Genomic DNA, 13,863 nt, shown 5'->3' with positions numbered 1-13,863 from the left:
GGGGATGAAAAATTTGACCTCAACTGTAAATACTAAAGTTATGTAGAAAAATATATGTTATATATGAAATATTTTGTTATATTATGTATTTTAGCTAATAACTTAAGTTTGAATTTGCTCTTGGGTTATTTTACTGTATTGTCAGAGATTCAGCAAAGAATAGAAACTCCCTAACAAAAATGTACAATTTAATCGTTTAATAGACAATTTTATCCAAAGTGACTTACAAATGAGGATAATAGAAGGCATTTGAACCAAGAAAGGGACAACAACGTGTAAGTGCTGTGACAAGTCCCAGTTAGTCTAACACAGAAGGCGCAAAATTAAAAAAGATGTGTCTAAAGACTCGGGTTGAGTTAGGCTGGTCACATAAATCTGAAATTAGTAAATGGGTTTAGATATAGGGGTGCAAAGCCAGTGGTTGTTCTGACGGCAAACATCATTGCCTGGATGGAGAATTTGTGGTGAAGTATTGGGCTTAAACCGCAAGCAGTTCTGTCATACTAAAGTTGAGTTGAGGGTTATGGCCCTTCATCCAGCAAGAAATGTCTGTCAGGCAGGCTGAGGTGCGATCAGCTGTTGTTGGATCATTTGGGCTAGAATGAGAAGTAGAGTTGTGTGTCATCACCATAGCAATGACAGGAAAAGCTGTGCTGAATTTCAGATTCTAGTGATAATATGTAGCTGAAGAAAAGAAGTGGTGCAAGCACTGAGCCTTGAGGCGCCCCAGTAGTTAGATGTTGCGACTTAGACATCTCACCCCTTCAAGTCACCCTGAAGGGCCTGCCCAAGAGGTAATACTTGATCCACTGGGATGTGATTCCTGCAATACACTTTGTCACGAAGGGTTGACAGGAGGATCTGGTGGTTAACTGTGTCAAAAGCAGCAGACAGATCCAACAAAATGAGAACTCATGTTTTGAAAGCAAGTGTGAGAGAGCCACTACAAATGGCTTACCCCTCAAATAGGGCACTATATAAAGAGAATGGGTGTGATTTTGGACACATAAAGAGTCAATGGAAACAAGTCTTACAGAGTTGAAAAGTGCCCGCCAATGTTTTCAGTCTCCTCAGTATTGGAAGAATCCTTCCAATAGGGGTTTTAAGAGTTATAAGCCACGAATGCTATCCGCCAGTGCTATAGGCAATAAAAGAATTCAAAATTGTTGACTTGTGTTAAAAGTGTGTTAAAAGGAATAGAATTCCATGAATGAAAAAAGGAATCAATGCATGGAAGTGACAGAGAAGGATTTGTTCAACACCTGTTTGAACAAAACATACTTCTCGTATTTGCAACAGTTACAAATTAAAAACATTACAATTACAATTTTTGGAATTTTGTTAAACTTGTGTCTTTTGATGACGAAATGGCATGTTCAATACTCACATGGGATTTTGTGTTTGTTTTTAATCTGCAGGTTTGAGCAGATGACCAGATGCTCAGAAATCCAGTTTATGGTCAGCTCCTGTAGCTGGATTATTCGTACAGATACACGTTATTTACAGACACTGCTCAAATGTATTGGTACGAGGCATGTAGAATCTTGTCTGGAGAAATAATATTTGTATATGGCTAGCCTTCTGGAAGTGGAAGCAATTTGCTCTAAATAACTGCGCATCCTTTGATCTAAACTTAAACCCAGAGAACTGGATTTATTGGAAGCTATCACTGTACACTGTGCCAACATGGGGAACGTTTTGGATTGTTGTGGACGAAAAAACCCATGTGACCGTACAGAGGATGAGACTAAAGGGTTACTGCACAGCTCTGAATCAAAGACATCAACTAAGGCAGGAACGGATGTCTGCACCAGTCCAGCTTCAGATGAAGAGCACAGGTAAAGTTAATGATTGACTTTAACTTGTTTTAACAACAGAAGTTGTGATTGTGCCTTTTTCCTCAATTGTGACTTATCTCTGAATGAAATGACTTTTTGAACGAGACTAAATGTAGTGTAAAACTTGGTTCTGTGGAACTGATTGGATCTATGATTCATTAGTATCTGCTAATTGCTGCTGTCCTTTGTGAATGACAGTGAAAGTCCCAGTGGATTCAATAAGTTTCAAAGCACTTGTTTAACCCAAACTCCTAAAATGGCTGATTTGGATATTGTGGATTTTTTGTGTCTACACTGGACACAAGTAGCATGTTGTATCAAAAGCAAGCAGAACCTATTATAAGCACTGACGCTTTCCACAATTGATACAGTATACAGATGCCCATTCAGTTTCTGACATACTCCACAGTCTGATAACACCAGGACAAATGGAAGAGGAAAAAATGTTTGCTTTGATCCATCCAATTTAAACACAATCAGTCTTCAGAATGACCTCAGCTTCAGGAACAAGTGGATGGTTTATTTTTAATGCCATCCTGGATCAAGCATTTGACTGCAGTCCACTTATAATGATTATATAAGTTCACTTATCATTTTGACACCCTGATTTAAACAGGTTGCTTTTGTACTGTAGCTTTAAGACTGTTTAAGACTTCTGTTTTGATTGGATAAGCTGAGCATACTTGGTGCAGTTTGTGCTGTTGTTCATCTGAACGGGCCAAGTTAATTAATTTTTAATAGATATATATGCAAACTCAAAAGTCATATGGTTATGTCCTCATAATAGTGACATCGGTACTATGAAAAATTCTGGAATATTTACTTTTGCGACTAATTTTTCACCTTAGTTTCCCTAGATGGTCTGAAGAGAGCTTGGCATTGTAAACATTCAAGTGTTGTGCATCAAACTAGTAAATCCTGTTTTTCATGTTCCTTCCATAACATCCACATTTGACTTAAATGCATTTCAAATCTCTCGACAGGCATGAAGATGGAACAGAACCACAGCTGGGTGAATTGGTTATAACCAAGCAGCCAACTGCCGAGGCTCAAACTAAAGCACAGAGCTCTTACTCTACAACAATGCTACTATTACACACTGACGCCCCTACTCCTCCTGAAGCTAATCACAATGTTTCTGCTGAAACTACTCCAACAGAAGCTATAATGTTAGCTACAGAACTGCCAAAAACAGAGACTGAAATCACTGAAGAAATCCAAAACATTGCAGCTGAAGTCTCAGAAGCACCTCAAGACACAGTCGAAGCACCTGCGGAGACCGTTGCCTCAGTGAAATTGGAGATAGAGGCTCAGCATGGGTCAGGTGAGGAGGTCGACATCACAGCTGCTCCGACAGATGATGCAGGTGCTCCCGTAACAAGTTCAGACTCCACAGTCGCACCTGCTGTGGAGACACCTGTTAAGGAAGCACCTGTTGAAGAGGTGACTGCGCTTGCTCAGGTAGTATCTGAGAATAACTCCTCCCAACCAGAGCCAGAAACACATGTTGAGATGAAAGCAGATGAGAAGGAAATAATCCAAACTGAGGAACTTCTTCTGAATGACACCAATGAAGAGACCGGTTTCAGTGACACTGGGGATATTTCAATGATGGACAACAGCAGCAGAGAACCTGACTCATGCATTTTAGGTCAGTCTGATGACTTGGATGTTATTGAGAAAAGCGTAGCTGAAGTGACTGCTGAGGAACCCATCGTTGAGCAAATAGAAGTAGTAGAGGACAAAGGTTCAGAGGATACTCATTCTGAGACGGCAGAACAGAAGCAAGTGACATCTGAAGTTTCTCAAACTCAGGAAGATTCAAAGGAAGCTTCATATCCAGATGTGGATATTACCAATGGACTCTCTCCTGCCGTAGAAAATGGTCTAGTGAAGGACTCTGGGAGACTGGAAGTTGAGAACGAAATAAGTGCTGATGTCATGGCGGTGGAAACGATGCCTCAAAACGAAAATATAGTTCAGGATTTGAATGAAGAAACAGTGAAAACTGAGAGTCAAGAGCCACTGTCATCTAAACCTCCTACACAAACTGACAGGTAATGGATTAGGAAAAAAACGATCTAAATTGAATGCAAATGTAATTAAAATATAAATGAAATTGGAAAATTCTACAAAATTTTGCCTTTAGAGCTGGAATTGATTGTCCATATTAGGGGTGGGTGATATACTGGTAAACTGGCAAACTGGTAAAAATTTGGCAATCGGTAGAAATTAGATCATGTGACACTGTAGTAGTACTGCATTATCATAAAAACTTATCATTTGCATGCAATTTAATAGCCCGCTTCTTCATTGAAGTGATTTTAAATCATTCATAGACAAAAAGATGCAAAAGAAAACTAAATTTAGTTCTTGCATGAATATTTAGTCTTAAATTATTTTTGATTGTTTACTTGTCTTTAGTAAGCTTAAGAAAATGTTCCTACCTTAGGCTAGTGTTATGTTTTTGTGGAATATTTAAATTTGTATGGAGAATTAATTAAATTAATTAATTAAATAAATAAAATGTAATATATATATTTTTTAATTTGCCATGCTACAACCTTATTTCCAGCATAAATTGCTATATTGTAATATATCGTAAAAAAGGTTGATCATACACTACCAGTCAAAAGTTTTTGAACAATAAGATTTGTAATGTTTTTTTAAAGAAACCTCTTTTACTCACCAAGCCTACATTTATTTGATCCAAGGTACAGCATAAAGAGCATACATTTTTAAAAATATTTTTACTATTTAAAATAACTTTTCTATTTTAATGTATTTTTTAAAATGTAATTTATTCCTGTGATTTCAAAGCTGAATTGTTAGCGTCATTACTCCAGTCACATGATCCTTAGTAATAATTCTAGTATTCTGATTTGCTGCTCCAAAAACATTTATTATTATTATAATATTGAAAACAGCTGGGTATAATTTTTCAGGTTTCTTTGATGAATAGAAAGTTTAAAAGAACAGCATTTATGTGAAATAGAAATCTTTAGAAATAGAAATCTTTTTAAAGCGTCCTTGCTAAATAAAGTATTAAAAGTAATAAAAGTAACCCCCCCCCCCCCCCCCCCAAAAAAATACTGACTCCAAGCTTTTAAGTGGTATAGTGTATAACAATTTAGTTACAATTTAAGTTACAATAGCTTTTTATTTCAGATAAATGCTGATCTTTGGATCTTTCTATTCATCAAAGAACTGCATGAAAAAATGTACTTAACTGTTGTAAATATTTCTAATAATAATAATAAATGTTTCTTGAACAGAAAATCTGCATATTAGAGATTAAAGCTAAATTTAGCTTTGATCACAGGAATAAATTACATTTTAAAATACATTCAATTAGAAAACTGTTGATTTAAATAGTAAAAATTATTTCAAAATTTTACTGTTTTTACTATACTTTGGATCAAATAAATGCAGGTTTGGTAAGCAGAAGATACTTCTTTAAAAAAACATTAAAAATCTTACTGTTCAAAAACTTTTGACTGGTAGTGTATTTTGTAATTTTGGTCATATTGCAGACCATTAGTCCATATGGCATATGTTAATGTCTCTGTTATTTTAGTATCATTGAGATTCTGTTATAGTTTTTGCGAGTTTTTATTCGGATGTTTTTTCTTTTTTATTTGATTAGATTTTTTTAAATGTATTTTGGTTATTGAGTTAAAATGAGAAATTTTACCTCAGCAACTAACTGAAAAAAAAAAGGTTTTTGCGTTTTATAGTATTACAGTTAATGTTTATTTTGTTTCAAGTAACTTTTTTATGGCTTTAGTGTTAACTAATAACCCTACTTCATGTCACTATTGTAGCACTACTGATGTGGAAAAAACTGAAGCCATGGATTCTGTGAAGGCTCTAGAGAGGAGTGAAAAGGTTGCAGAGCAAGAGAACGAGACAACAGAACCCGTTCAGAATGGCCTGGACTCCACATGTGCCTCAGTGCCATCAAGTCCCATTGAGAAAACCAGACTTACTGATGAACCAACAAGGTTAGGACTTGCTGTTATACATTATTATTACCACTAGGTGGCGCAAAACTCTCAGTGTAAAAGTGAGAGTTCATAATAGTGCTCAGTGACTAAATGTAGTTACTAGTTTGCAGTGTCAGCACACTAAGAGTGTCATCACACTTGCCATAATAGAAATAGATAAATTAAGAGGAAGGGAAGTTTACATGTCATGCCAAGGCAAACAACTGGCAAAAATAAGTACAAACACCAGTAAAGTACAATGTAGTGACAATGTAAATATTAGTTGCAGTAATCAGATTGTTGAGCCACTGTTGATTTAAACACCAAAAGCTGTCTTCATGGTTTCGTCTACTTCCTGTGGGTAATAATGTTTATAAAAAGTTTTAATGTGTGATTAGGCTACATGCTGTGTCGGGTCTAAGGAGTGTTTATTCAGAAGTTCTTCAAGCAATCTTTCAAGACAGTTGCTGTCTGAACAGCATTCCTTTCAATCTTATTTTGGGGACATTTTTTGATTGTAGATTATAGTGACCTTTGGCATAGTTTAAGACTACGACTAAGATTAAAAATGGCCATGTGTGCAGACTAGTTCCTCTTTTATATCTTTGTGTTTACAATTAAGTGCAGTACATTATACATGCATACAAACATACATACTGTGTGCTACCAGTCAAAAGTTTTTGAACAGTAAGGTTTTTAATCATTTTTAATCAAGTCTCTGCTGCTCACTAAGCCTGCACGTATTTGATCCAAAGTACAGTAGTAACTTTTCTATTTGAATATATTTTAAAATGTAGTTTATTCCTGTGATTAAAGCAACATTTGGAATAAATTTGAATCTGAAATAAAAAGCTTTGTAACATTATACACTATACCATTCAAGAAATGAATGGAAATGAATTAAAACCATTCAAGAAATGGTATAGGGGGAGAAATTATAGAAATGAATACTTTTATTTAGTAAGGATGCTTTAAATTGATCAAAAGTGATGAAAAAGACATTTATAATGTTACAAAATATTTCTATTTTAGATAAGAAGGTCTTCTGAACCTTCTATTCATCAAAGAAACCTGAAAAAAATTACTCCGCTGTTTTCAACATAATAATAATAATGAATGTTAGAGGAGCAAATCGGCATTATAATGACTTCTGAAGGATCATGTGACTAGAGTAATAAAGCTAAAAATTCAGATTTGAAATCATAGGAATAAATTACTTTTTAAAATATATTCAAATAGAAAACTTTTTTTTATATTTTAATATTTTATTGTTTTTGCTGTACTTTGGATTAAATAAATGCAGATAAATGCAGACTTGGTGTGCAGAAGAGACTTTAAAAAAAAAACATTAAAATTCTTACTGTTCAAAAACTTTTGACTGGTAGTATACATATATGAAAAGCTCAGATGCAAAAGCCTCTCAGTGTCATTTGAAATTTACTTCTAAAATTTGCATTTTTATCTGTAGGTTCAGTAATTTCACTTTTATGGCAATGAATAGGTTATTTTGTGAAATAACTGAACAGAAATATAGGTACCTGAGAAAATGCTAATTTTAGTAGCAAATTTCAAACAGCACTTTAAACTTTAAAACTTGACTTTTTTTGCACCCTCAGATTCGAGAATTTAAAATAGTTGTATCTTGGCCAAATATTGTCGTATTCTAACATATACCAATAGAAAGCTTATTCATTCAGCTTTCAGGTGATGTATAAAAAAATGGACACTTATGACTGGTTTTGTGGTCCAGGGTCACATATATGCATTTATAATAAATAGCAATGTTTCTAGATCAGCATATAAAAATAATTTCTAAAAGGTACTGCGGCACTGAAGACTGAAAAAAAAAATACAGAAAAAAATCAGCTTTGCCATCTCAAAAAGAAATTACGTTGTTGAATATTAAAGATGAAAATTTCTTTTTAATTTTAGTAATATTTCACAGTATTGCTGTTTGCACTGGATTTTTATCAAATATCCTTTGTGAAATTAAGAGCCTTATTGGACTTCTTTCAGATGCCAAACTACTCCAATATATTTGGATCTGAATGTAGTTTATGGTAATAAAAATTGCAATTTAAAACAGGTATTAAACATGACTCATGACTAAAGTGGTGATACATCAAATAGTGTCCTCTTCATAACTGCCCAATAACCATTCTGTCATTTCTCATTTACAGTGATTTAGATGCTGTAGAAGACACTGAGGCCAAAGATGAGGTTGCTGTGTCGAGCGAGGCAAAATTACTGGAAGAAGTTGTAAAAGATGCAGAAACTGGAACTCAACAAGCAGAAGATGGAATGCAGAAACAGGAAGAAAAATCTAGTGTTGCTCAGGAAAATGAAGAAAAAGAAGACACTTCCACCATCCCAAAATCAGAGATCCTTTTCAGTAGCGGCAGAGTAGAGGTGCAGCTGATACAGAAAGATACAGAAGAGAATGTGGAGGAGGTGCACGACACACTGGATGAGTATGTCACTCTTTCATTGTTTTTCCAGCGATACTTTTAATTTGGAAAGCAGGTGGTCAAAGCATTTGGACACCAGAATCAGACAAATGACAAGATGAGATCATGCAGGATTTTGAGTATAGTTTTGTAACCCGCTCAACCAGAACTATATTTACAATAATGTTACAAATCAGCATCCTGGAAACTGGAACTACCCGATTTATAGTAGGGATGCACCGATCCGTATCGGCCGATCACTTGCGCGTTTTGTCAGTAAAGCCGGTTCTGTAATCAGCGGTAAATGCCATCAGGTGCTTGATTTCACGTTGAGCCGTATATACTACACACAGCCGTTGTTCACTGACGAGCTGCGCACATTCACACTGATAATGAACATTGATTTGCGCAGCTCGTCGGTAAACAACGGCTGTGTGTAGTATATACGGCTCAACGTGAAATCACGCACCTGATGGCATTTACCGCTGATTACAGAACCGGCTTTACTGACAAAACGCGCAAGCATGATCGGCCGATTCGTATCGGTGCATCCCTAATTTATAGTAGCAGACAAAGGATTTTCACATAAATTATGTTAACAACTGACGCAAACGAGCTATAGAATCATGACAATGCTTCTTTAGATCCAGTTAGACTTGCAGGAGGAATCATTATCATCTGGGATGTTGCGCTCTAATATAACAGTGTTAGCTTTTCCAACTAGACTCCTTATGACTACTTCTCATACTTAACATCATGTGCATGATGGTTCCTCTTTATGCCATAGGAGTGCAGACCTATATCTCGGAGCTGAGGAGATTGAAATGGGAGCCAGCAATAACAAGCCATCCAAACCACTGCTGGAGCTCACAAGTATTAAAGATTTTTTCATTTATGTCAAAGTATCTTTCTCTAATAGCATCTAATAGCAGTTGAAGAGTTAGTTTACCCAAAAATGAAAATTAAGTCATCACCCTTCTTTACCCTGGTGTTGTTCTAATGCCATATACCCTTCTTTTTTAATGTTTGAACCACAAAAGGAGAAGTTTTTAAAAATGGGCTTGTTCATATAACACAGTTGTGATTATTAGAAAAGCAGTTCACTGTGACTCATCCACAAAAAGCACATTGTGTTCATATGTGTCAGTTGTCATTCTGACTCATCTGACAAATGGAATCCAAACTGGTCCAGAGTTATTCAACTCCAAGTACAAGTACAGAGATACTTTTTTGGGATTTCTATTTCTGTATTATATTTCCAGGGTCAGGATTCTCATAAATAATGTGCTTTATTTTATTTCACTAAACTCTATTATTTACATCATTCTCTATTATTGACTGGACTCTATTATTACACCATAGTGTTTATGGTGATGATAAAGCAGTTTACTTAAAAAAAAAAAAAAGTGTAAAACATGACTCCATATTTAGTCAAGTCACCATATATAGCATATATAGCACTTTATACAATACATATTGTGTCAAAGCAGCTTTACAGTGTTAAAAGGACAATAGTTTTCAATGATGCAAACAAAATTAAATTCTGCTCTAAAAACACGACAAGTGTAAACATTAAATTTTCCAGTTAAAGTCATCGTTTATTCAGTGACTTCAACTTCCAACTCAGTTCAGTTATTTTCTAATAGTGTCTGTATAAACAAGTAGACAATATTGCCAAATATTAAGTGTTCCCAACAGAGAAAACCAAAATGCAACAGTGTCAAGGAACCCAAACTCCATCTGTGACAGAAACACTTGCAATATATCCTCAGAACACTTGCAGTACAGTGAGGAAAAAAATTATTTGATCCCCTGCTGATTTTGTACGTTTGCCCACTGACAAAGAACTGATCAATCTGTAATTTTAATGGTAGGTTTATTTGAACAGTGAGAGACAGAATAATAACAAAAAAATCCAGAAAAACGTATTTCAAAAAAGTTATAAATTGATTTGCATTTTAATGAATTTAATAAGTGTTTGATACCATATCAATCAGCAAGATTTCTGGCTCCCAGGTGTCTTTTATACAGGTAACAAGCTCTCATTAAGGAATTGCTTCTGTGGACAGATTGCACCTGTCCACAGAAGCAATCAACTCTCCACCATGGCCAAGACCAAAGAGCTGTCCAAGGATGTCAGGGACAAGATTGTAGACCTACACAAGGCTGGAAAGGTTACAAGACCATTGCCAAGTAGCTTGGTGAGAAGGTGACAACAGTTAGAAGAAACACAAAATAACTGTCAATCTCCTCGTAAAGTTTCAATGATCATGAGAATGGTCTTGTCAATGATCTCAAAGCACCTGGGACCATAGTCACCTAGAAAATAATTGGTAACACACTACACCATGAAGGACTGAAATCCTGCAGTGCCCGCAAGGTCCCTCAATAAAGCACATGTACAGACCCGTCTGAAGTTTAGCAATGAACATCTGAATGATTCAGAGGAGAACTGGGTGAAAGTGTTGTGGTCAGATGAGACCAAAATTGAGCTCTTTGGCATCAACTCAACTCGCCGTTTTTGGAGGAGCAGGAATGTTGCCTATGACCCCAAGAACACCATCCCCACCGTCAAACATGGAGGTGGAAACATTATGCTTTGGGGGTGTTTTTATACTAAGGGGACAAGACAGCTGCACCACATCAAAGGGACGATGGATGGGGCCATGTACCCGTCAAATCTTGGGTAAGAACCTCCTTCCCTCAGCCAGGGCATTGAATATGGGTCGTGGATGGGTATTCCAGCATGACAATGACCAATAACACATGGCCAAGGCAACAAAGGAGTAGTTCAAGAAGAAGCACATTAAGGTCCAGGAGTGGCCTAGCCAGTCTCCAGACCTTAATCTAGGGCTGTCCCCGAATAGTCGAAGATTCGATGCATCGATATGCGGAGCCTGATTCGACCACCGATCTCACAGTCGAATCTTCGCGGGTGAAACGAGCATCACACCATTTTGGCAATATAGGGGTGCTCAATGTCTAACTGCACACAGAACTACTAGATTTTGTACGGACATATTAAGTTATAAACAGCCTTAGATTATGATAATGCAGTAAAAACAAAAGTGAAAAGAAAGAAGCGTTCAATAAATATTTTTAACGTGTTTGTGAACAAATCCAACCACCCCTGTGACAGATTTAATTTTCACTTGCCCTGATCCATGATGAGATGAGGACGGCAGTTAGGCGGCGATCACACCGAACGCGTTTTTGCCGTTGGAGGCGCCTCTTTTGAATGGTTTTCTGTTGGCAGTGAGCGTTCTGCGCTCCGTTAATGCGTCCCCGGCGCCTCGCGTTTTTGCAGGAGCGCTCTGAGCGCCTGAAGTTGAAAAAAAATATCAACTCTGAGCGGAAAAACGCCCAACGTTATTCGCGTTCTTTCCCATTGTCCAATCTTTCGGGTCTTCGAAAGTTTACCGTCGCTTAAAAAGTCCGGAGACTGCAAGAAATAGAGGAGAAACCTTTGGTGTCTATCATGGGAAACCAGGGGCTGTATTATTTAGGGTTTCTGCTAATATGACAGTTTAATCAACAGCAAAAAACTAGATTTTAGAGCGTTCGCGCTATAATCCTTTGATTTGACTGACAGGACAGCTGTTTTGGTCGTTGCTTAGCAAAAAAGGCAGTGCTGTGCGCCTTGCGCGTTCTGTCTTTTTATTTAAACCTAAATAAGTTTGTCTGTCAGTTTTGCAGTCAGGCAGGCAGTTTTGGTCGCTTTATTAAAAGTTGTTGCTGTGTGCAGTGTGTAAAATAAAATAAAAATTGTTTTACCCTCCTGCTGACTATAGTGTCGTGTCCCTCCTATCCCATTCACACACACACATAAGCCTAGATGATTCGACTATCGGTCGACTATAGAAAGATTCGAAAATTCTGATTCGACTATGAAAATTCTTAGTCGGGGACAGCCCTACCTTAATCCCATAGAAAATCTGTGAAAGAAGCTGAAGATTCGACTTGCCAAACGTCAGCCTTGAAACCTTAATGACTGCAAAAGATCTGCAAAGAGGAGTGGGACAAAATCCCTTCTGAGATGTGTGCAAACCTGGTGGCCAACTACAAGAAAAGTCTGACCTCTGTGATTGCCAGAAAGGGTTTTGCCACCAAGTATTAAGTCATGTTTTGTGAAGGGGACAAATACTTATGTCACAGTAAAATGCAAATCAATTTATAACTTTTTTGAAATGTGTTTTGTGAAATGTGAAATGTTTTTTTTTTTTTTTGTTATTCTGTCTCTCACTGTTCAAATAAACCTACCATTTAAATTACAGACTGATCATTTCTTTTCCAGTGGGCAAATGTACAAAATCAGCAGGGGATAAATTTTTTTCCCTCACTGTATACAGCACGTGTTGCATTTCATTCTTGGGTGAATTATCCCTTTAAGGAAATGTATTACAGACAATCAAATAATTGTGAAAATGTGACAGATGCTGGTCCAAAGGTTTTCTGCATCCAGATTAACATCTCATTTGGTGTCATCATCTGTTTTTCTTCTTGTCTAGTTCCTGGTATAGAGACCCGATGTAGCTTGGCACCAGCTGTAGACATAGTGGCCTATAGTGAGAGAGAATGGAAGGGAAACACGACCAAAAGCACTCTCATCAGAAAGGTGACCTAACTAACTTTTTTTTTCTTTCCTGAAATGTACTTTAAGTATGCTATTGGACTTTTAATTGACCGTTCTGTGCTTGTTTAAGAAGTTTGACTTGCTTCTGTGTGCTTGTTTCAGGGCTACAGTGAGATGTCCCGTAGCTTTAGTGGTCTGAGGAGAGTAAGAGGCGATAACTACTGTGCCCTACGAGCCACACTGTATCAGGTGCTGGCAAACAGCACAAATATGCCCACCTGGATACAGGATGATGGCTTTCTATTGGTGAGGAGACCTCTGTACTTTTATTAACTTCAAGTGGTTATTCAATGCTGGACAGATAGGCTTGGAGTACCTGGCAGAGGAAAAGGGCTGTGGTGATTCTTTGTCAAAAATCTAAAGAGACTTAAACACCCATAATAATGTTTTGTGCTCGATCCCACGGGAATACAATAGTATGACCTATAGTTCTACATCAACAAATGCCCTGGAGCTGTCAAAAGTGTCAAAGTGCGTCATTCGGTAAATTTTAGCTGACAAATAAATGGGTAGATCTGGGTGCAGGTAACATGGATAAAGAGTACAGACTGTTCATTTGTGTCAGATTACAATTGGCATCTACCCAGAGTAAGGTTTATCTGACACTAGGTATCTTAACATGCAGTTTTTATCTGTCAGAATGAAGTATGATTTTAGATTCTTAAATTTCTGAATATATTAACTGTAAACACACCAATATGGTTCGAATTTCTGTTCGAAAGTATGTAGTAAATAATTAGTTTCATCCACTTGACCAGTTCACAAGAGATGAAACATAAACATACACACATTTGTATGACATAAAACCTATGTAAACATGTACATCATGGCACAGGTACTGTATTTTTAAATCTAATTGAGAAAAAAGTCAGATTCAATGTTTATATGCTGTTTTTTTGCCTGTGGATCAGAATATCTTATGTCTACACCACCCCTTTTAATTCAGTTGGATCAGTTGC

At 36.7% G+C, this 13,863-nt stretch overlaps 1 protein-coding gene across 5 annotated transcripts in view; it reads left to right on the top strand.

The window, feature by feature from the left end:
- LOC141300089 (uncharacterized) overlaps positions 1-13,863 on the top strand; it is a 25,612-nt gene that overhangs the window by 5,770 nt on the left and 5,979 nt on the right. For 3 of the 5 annotated variants that reach the window (XM_073830394.1, XM_073830398.1, XM_073830395.1), the window contains exons 2-8: positions 1,419-1,838; positions 2,822-3,895; positions 5,663-5,842; positions 8,005-8,295; positions 9,059-9,144; positions 12,780-12,886; positions 13,007-13,150. In XM_073830394.1, the coding sequence (XP_073686495.1) occupies positions 1,687-1,838; positions 2,822-3,895; positions 5,663-5,842; positions 8,005-8,295; positions 9,059-9,144; positions 12,780-12,886; positions 13,007-13,150 (2,034 nt within the window). In that variant the 5' untranslated portion in view covers positions 1,419-1,686. The remainder of the gene's footprint in view (positions 1-1,418; positions 1,839-2,821; positions 3,896-5,662; positions 5,843-8,004; positions 8,296-9,058; positions 9,145-12,779; positions 12,887-13,006; positions 13,151-13,863) is intronic. The other 2 variants (XM_073830396.1, XM_073830397.1) reach the window with 1 other exon arrangement.

This window comes from Garra rufa, chromosome 24 (genome assembly GCF_049309525.1).
Source record: "Garra rufa chromosome 24, GarRuf1.0, whole genome shotgun sequence".
Lineage (NCBI taxonomy): Eukaryota > Metazoa > Chordata > Actinopteri > Cypriniformes > Cyprinidae > Garra > Garra rufa.
The sequence above is the reverse complement of the archived record's forward strand: the minus strand, read 5'-3'. Positions and strand labels throughout refer to the sequence as shown.